The sequence below is a fragment of the Cupressus sempervirens genome, chromosome 6 (genome assembly GCF_028749045.1).
Source record: "Cupressus sempervirens isolate cs-2001-9-10 chromosome 6, ASM2874904v1, whole genome shotgun sequence".
Taxonomy (NCBI): Eukaryota; Viridiplantae; Streptophyta; class Pinopsida; order Cupressales; family Cupressaceae; genus Cupressus; species Cupressus sempervirens.
In genome coordinates, this window is record NC_143123.1 from 649158216 (window position 1) to 649165801 (window position 7586).

General features: G+C 35.1%; 1 protein-coding gene across 1 annotated transcript; it reads right to left on the reverse strand.

Annotated features, from left to right (window-relative positions):
* Nucleotides 1-786: 786 nt before the first annotated feature.
* LOC149553882 (linamarin synthase 1-like) lies at nucleotides 787-2718 on the reverse strand. Its single transcript, XM_089789231.1, has 2 exons — nucleotides 2101-2718; nucleotides 787-2011 (listed from the first exon to the last, which is right to left on the reverse strand). The coding sequence occupies exons 1-2, from the start codon at nucleotides 2621-2623 to the stop codon at nucleotides 1053-1055; spliced, it is 1482 nt and encodes a 493-aa protein (XP_089645357.1). The 5' UTR covers nucleotides 2624-2718; the 3' UTR covers nucleotides 787-1052.
* Nucleotides 2719-7586: the final 4868 nt, after the last annotated feature.

The window sequence follows — 7586 nt, forward strand, 5'->3', positions numbered from 1 at the left end:
TGTTTGAAGCTTTATTTCTCATCAAATGTTGGTAGACTGTAAGTCCATTTATATTTTTTTTATAATTATCTTAATAGTTTTAGTTGTGGTGCCAATTTTAAAGAGTTGGAAACATCAACATTAAAATCATGTCTATATTATTTTTTATATGCTTTTTGTGTAAGCAATTTTTTTGCCCCTCAAGTCCACTAAACAAGTAATCTTATTTCAATTCTACTAAAATAAATAGTTAATCAATTTAGCTAATTCACCAATCAATCTCATTAACAACTTGACAATCGAATTAGTTGACATGAGATTTAAAATAAAAAAGAATTAGTGTCAACTTGATTTAAAAAATTATTGTCAACTCTCGCCATCTCATCTAAAAAAAAATTAATCAACATATGATTTAAAACTCAATCTCATCTTTTAACTACTCTCAAAAAAATATATAAATGAAAGTTTAATCTTTAATTTTCAACATCATACCTCAAACAATTAGAGCTCTTAAATTGAGGAACATACACTCCAAATAATTTTAGCACATTTAATCTATGTACAATGGTTAAAGACTTTTTGTGAAAAAACTAGGTCTTTAATTAATAGAAGATATTTTGTTGGGGTTAACACAAGAGTTTAGTAGGAGTGATTGCATAGATATTTTTTTGTTTTTGTAAAAACATCTATTCTAATAGAAGTGATTGCTTAGATAGTTCCAAGAACAAGTGTTTTCATAACCATAAAGATAACTGCACAATAATAATATGTAACAAATATCAATTTTGTTCAGACACGTAACAACCATTACCATTTTAAATTATCCTTTTTTTTAACTTGTGGCGTTTCAAAATTGAAAACTGCAAAGATACCAAATACAAGACTGACGCAACAGAGCGCAGTTGAAATACCCAGGATAGAATATGAGTGGGTGGTATTTGGCGCTGAAGGTAAAGATAGGACAGCAATGAGATTCGATTGTTGGCAGTTGAGAAGAGTCGGTTTGAATAGTCGGTGGTCTGCTGAGAATTTAGCTTACTAACCACTAGTCTTCATTCCTGTACAAAGTTCACTTACATGTTATCACCAATTTTACGTGATTTTTTGAGCATATCATTGATGAAGGTCGTTATATTGTTAAAAGAAGAGCCGCCCGCCATGACTGCTTTCGTTGCTGCCTCTTTCAGCTCCTGAGCTTTCTTCTGCAACTCCTCGCTCTCCATCAACCTCACAACTGCACTCTTTATCTCTTCCCTTCTCACCAACCTCACATCGTCATCGTCCACCTCCTCAAAACTCAAGCCGACCTTCCATACTTGTTTAGCGAATCTGCAGTTGAGAAACTGATCTCCGAAGGAAGGCCAGCCAATCATGGGCACTCCCATGCTTATGCTCTCTACCGTCGAATTCCACCCGCTGTGAGTCAGAAAGCCTCCCACCGAAGGATGAGCAAGCACCTTCACTTGCGGCGCCCATTTCACAATCAAACCGCGACCTTTGGTTCGCTCTTCGAATCCCTCTGGCAGAACAGCTGGCTGCCCTTCAGCAATGTCGCCGCGAAGAACCCACAGAAAAGCATAGCCGCTCTGCTCCAAACCCAGCGCCAGCTCGTCCAACTGTTCTTGCGATTTGAGGGCCAAGCTTCCGAACGAAACGTACAACACTGAGCGCGGCCGCTGTTTGTCGAGCCACTGCAAACACCTGTCGTCTTCCTCCCACATTGACATGTTACTCAGCGTTGACTTCTCCTCTCTCAAAAAGCTGGAGAGAAAAACAGGTCCGATTGCCAGAGATGGACACCCGTTGATGGAAAGCGCCGCGGCCGCCTCTCTTCCTTCCAACTCGTCAAAGGTGTTGACGAGCACGTAGTCTCCCTTGCCGGACATTCGTGACTCAAAGAGAAACGCTTCGTAGATGAGATCGGATGTAAACTGCTCGCGGCAGAACGTTATCAGATCCCTAGGCCGTAGAGGCGGTATGTTCCCCGGCAGAGAAGTTATCATTTTCTCCGGACGATTTCCTAGATCGCTCACTGATGCCACCACACCTCCATGTTAATACTGACACTACTACACCAAAATAGGATTTTAAAGCTATACTAAAAGAGGAGTAGAAGAAAACCTTTGATAGGAATGTGGCCTTCGGAAACGAGAGAAGAAGAGAATTTATCGACAATAGATGCAGCGGCGCAAAGAGACCAGAAGACAACTCTTGGCAGTCGCATATTGGCGGCTACCGACACGGTGCAGGACATGCTACAGTCGGCCACAATGCACGTGACGGGAGGAGCGCCATTCCCACTCTCGCTCTCACTGCGGAGGATGGCTTCCAAGGCGTCTCCCTGCTTCGCCAGCGTTGTAAAGAGCTCACCCAGTTGGGAAGTGCGGCCGTGCTCCGGCGGTAAGCCGTCGGGGAACGACAGAAAGCGGAAATTGGGTTTGGAATTGAGCAGTTTTTGTGAGTTTTGCATTCCACTCCCGAACATGCGATTCTCAGCCCATTCGGTGTTGACGAAAGTGATGAAAACACCCCGCGCGGCCAACAGATCGGCGAGGTGTATGAAGGCGTTGAAGTGGCCCTGCGCAGGAAAGGGAACCAAAACTGCGTGCATAGTGACATCGTTTCCATCGTTCATATTCGTCATTCTCAAGTGGACAACGAATTCAGTCCAACTGAATGACTCAAGTGAATACCTATCTCAGCTTCTCAAACAAAGTTTGTGAGGATTTCATGATCAAGAAAATCATATGGAAAGGATTGCAATCCGAAGGTCAAGCCAGGTGTTCAATCATTGACTAGCAAGTGGCCAGGGTCCACAGCCAAGAAAAAATTTACAAAGCAAGAAAGATTTCAATCTCAAATCTGATCATGAAAGATTTCAATCTCAAATCTGATCATGTCCAACTGCGTTCACTATCGTGAAAGCGTACACTATTACATAATTGTCCTCAACTAACAAACTTTTAAGGTTTGGTGACTAGAATCGCGAGGCACATCGCCACCGTTAATTCATTGCAAAGAGTTGCGCACAAATGATCTCGATTGGTTAACCAACAGACAAAAAATAATAAAGCTGCCCGTTCGTCATAGACGTAAAGATATTCAAGGTAACAAATTCAATCGCATCCTCATGCAGAATTTCGCTGGACGCTGCTATCTTCACTACAAACTGTATATTTGACCAGTTTTGAAAAAATCGAAAACATCATAGATTTTTTCAAAAAATTTAGCATTCAATCTTCATGATCTGCTAAATTTGTAGTCGAAAAAAAACAAAAAACTAGTAAAAAAATCACTATGTTTTCTAAATGTGGAAAAAAAAAAGTTTCACTTTGTTTTGTCTTTAGCACATTTTATCTTGAGATTAGCCTGTCCCAAATTTAGCTATCACAAGAACTTTAAAATATGAGAAAGATCACAATCTTTCAAGACAGGAATGTACACTTTCACTTTTTCAATTGTAAAGGTTTTCATGTTGGAGGTAGGAGAGAGAAGCAACCTAAGTTGATGGGTTTTATGTGGGTGGTCATGTGGATCTAGAGATCAAAGTAAAATGTGAAGTTGACAACCTTAAATCTAAGTTTTGGTACATAATTCTATGATTTGTCATGTCATAGGACTATTTGTGTCAATATGTGCAATTATTTCTCTTCTAAATTGTCAACCAGGAAGTTTGTTTGCCCACAACCAAAAGGCATTGTCTATGTAGCAACATAATTGCACCTTATCAAAAAATATGTTGCTAGCCAAAAATAGTTTGTTAACATATATGTAAGCTAATTGTATTAATATATGTTCAAAATTTACAAACACTTACAATTATCTAAAATATATGTTAATACACTCATTTTTGTTAGCAACATATTTTTTAGTAAGGTGCAAATATGTTGCTGCATAGACAGTGCCCAAACAGAACATGTGTACCCTAATCAAAAGTGGAGGGGGTGGCCAGATGGTATTCAAGCACATGGATACCTAATTTACTACCATTGTGTACCACCAACACCTACAACTTGAATGGGCAATCACATTTACTATGTGTCACCTCTCTTTACTTTCACTTGTTGAGTTGCTTATTTTGACATCTTTCAAATTCAATATGCCTAAGCCCTCTTAGCTTGAGCCATCTTTCCTTTAATTCTATCCAGCCCTTTCTTGAATTCTCACTAGTTTTGGGACCAAAATGTATTCTCTCACATCCCCTACAACATTGTCATGCAACCATTACCTAGCCTCTTTTTTTTCCCATGAAACACGAGATAATTACAAGTATTATAATGGGTTTTCATTTATTTAGCAAGGTTTTGCTACATATTCTCCATGATGCACATCCCCCGTTTGAGTTGCAAGTGGTGTGCATCATGCATGTAATGTTGTGAATGATGAGGAGTTCTTCGCTTTTGTCTTCAAAGAAGGTGAGGAATATCTCCTCAGTAAGGTCACGCATTGACATGGTGTACTTTAAAACTATTTTTGTGCACTCAATTTAGTTTTTTTTTCTAGGTAAATTGTAATGATATTGTTGTGTTCCTCTGTGAGCCAATGGGTTTTGAGTGTTTCTGTTAATGAACACATCTTACAATGTTGTATACACTTTCTCCAAAAAGGGGAATCTTACCCCTATCTTGAAGCATCACTGCAATATTGTTGGTCCTATGCATTTTTGTTGCTATTGAGAAGCATTGTTCTTCACATTTAATCTCCATCTGCTCTTCTCTGATTTTCTAGGTATCTTCCTGCATGAAGCTTTACATATATTCAAAAAATTGAATTATATTATCTAGATATATCACTACTTTATAGAAGTAGTTGTGTCATTTTAAAAATCTTTACAATTCTTGTGGTTTATTCATACGGGTTAAATAGAGATGTATGTGCATTCCAAGGTTTTCTTTTTTATTTTACATTCGAAGATAATATTTTAAATATGATTTTAATGGGGCTATAGTTAATCTCTAGAAATGTTGATTCTTGGCTATTCTTGAGTGTTTTTTATTTAAATTGTTTGACTTAGGAAGGACATGATTTTAAAATTTTAATATTATTTTGGTTAAGTAGTCCTAGAGATTTGAGTTGGTTGTGTGCACTAAGGCCCTATTTTCTTTGTAGGAGGAATCATCTCAAGTGAGTTGAAAATGTTAAATTAGGTTGTGCTCTATGTCATTGTGTATGTGTATTCAAAAATTCCCACAACCATTTTATTATTGTTCATACATTATGTACGAACTACATTACTTTAGATATTCTTTCAAGTTTTAATGTTTCCTCATCCTTGATTCTTGAGTATACACTTGGGTGTTCCTAAATTTGATTTGAATTTACACAAGTTCTTACAAGATTTCATGTTTTATCATCCTTTTTTTAACTTGAGATTTTATTAGAATGCTTTCTTCTAATTTCAAATTATATCTATTTATATACAAGATGTTGCAGAAAATATTTTCTTTATATTATTAAATTGTCGTATAAGAGTAACCAAATAGCTATAGAAGTATGGATTTAAAATTTGGGGTAGTTTACATTAGGTGCTCATAACATGTCAATTTCTTTGCATGCATATTTACTACTTAATGATGTTTAGGGTTTTAGGCTATATGGAGTATAATTTATTCTTATTGTAATTAGCAATTAAGAAAAGCATATAATATGGAAGTTTTTTAGGCAATATAATCTATTGTAACTTTTTTTTCTTGCATCCATGCCTAAGACACACAAAAAAATTCTATTAAGGATATCCTAGATATTCCACCTATTTTAGATTTTGTTTGTCACTATTTACATGTTTTATCAATATAATATAACTTAACATAACATAATATAGTTCAATTTAATCTTATTGATACAAATTCTAAATTATGATGAACAAATGTTAGAATATATTTCATGGATTTTCTTTTGTATTTTATTGTTTTTAAAACTCCTTATTCCAAATTAAGGATGCAATTTCACATTTTTTGGCATTTTGAACATAAGTAATAATTTTTTTGTATGGGTGATGTAATATTTGATAATAAAAAGTATATTTTATTTATAAACTAATAATGTATAAGTAAATAACATTAATTTAGGGAAAAATTGGAAGAAGTGAATATTTCCTTTCATAGGAATAATGAACTTGAAACAACCCTTACAAAACAATCTATATAGTTTCATATGGCCTTAAAGGAATACTTTTCCAAAAAATGAAGGGGTAGATTAGGAATATGAAGTCACAATAGACACAAACTTAGTAGCTTAGGAAAAGGGTTAAAGGAGATTGTCTAGTTTTTGACAAAGAGAGGTTGATTCCCCCATACCATAGTTCTCTCAACAATAAATTACATTCCTCTTTCAAAGTAAAATAAGAAATAAAAAAAATCTTTTCACAATGGAAGAGTTCAATGTCACAAAATGATGCAGATCTAAAAGTGAGGTCTAGAAACTAGTAAATCTACAAACCAACCCATATTATACGTAACAATGTGCATTATTCTCCACATCCAAGCCACACACCACCATTGGGGAGGTCTTGGGCATACAATGGAATGAACTTTCACATTTGAAGTAGTGGTAGTAAATTTATGATGCAAGAGCATTAGGCTTGGATTTTGTGCACCTTATATTTTGTGCAGTTAGGATTACTTTTGAGGCATGTTGATGGACCTTTCCCTATGTGCACATAAGGATTGAAGTGATCATGCTGGAGTTAGAGCTATTTTGGTGGTTGCTGGTAATGTATTACTATTTCTTGGGCAAACTTTAGCTATTATTTTTGCAAGCTTTGATTTGTGGGAGTTGGCTTCTGTGATCTTAGATGTGGATCATTGGATGGTGTGTGGTCTTATGGCTAAGACTAGTGTAGGAGCACCTTAAAAACAAGAACACAAGGAAGATAAGATATCTTATATGAGACATTTAAATTCATTTTATCCATTTGTAATGTATTTGAGTCCACTAAGTCAAGATGTAAAGGCTAGATAAATCATTTGTAATAAGTTGTCAAAATTGTGCAAGGAGATCTTAAAACAATCAAAAATGTCAAAATATGAAAGAATTCCAAATAAAGGATAAAATTGATGTAAAATGTTTATTTAAGTCTATTTTAGGGTGATTCAAGTGTCCATACAAATATTTGTCAATTCTAGAGTTAATCTTGTAATGCAAAATGCATAAAATATTATCATGAAAATGCATCATGATTAAAAGAATGTAAGAAGTTGGTTCAAAAGGTAATTAGAAAGTTGTAAAGAACCAAAGAGTCTTTAAAAAATGATGTATGGTCTAACCAAATCAGAATGGAAGGAAATAGTTACATTTGAAATAAATTTCCATAGTAATTCTAAATATTTATTTTGATTGGTTTTTCAATTGTCTGTTGGTTCTACATCTTGTACGACCATGTATAGACTAGAAACCATGTATGCTTTGTACATTTTGATATTAGGATGAATAAACTTTCTTTTGGATATGGTTTGGGTTTATTTCATGGATAAATGAATAAGTTATGGTTGTTTTGGTAAAAATTATTATTTGTAGATTTGAGGATGCTTGACTACATTTAGATTGAAACGTTTGGTATGGATATATTTGAATGAATAAGGAATGATAATTATACTCATTGGAAATAT

Excerpts from the sequence above, each read along its gene's own strand:
- LOC149553882 (XM_089789231.1), bottom strand. The coding sequence starts at position 2,623 with ATGACGAATATGAACGATGGAAACGATGTCACTATGCACGCAGTTTTG. Across the intron at positions 2,012-2,100 it reads AGGCCACATTCCTATCAAAG|TGAGCGATCTAGGAAATCGT; the intron begins GTTTTCTTCTAC and ends TGGTGGCATCAG.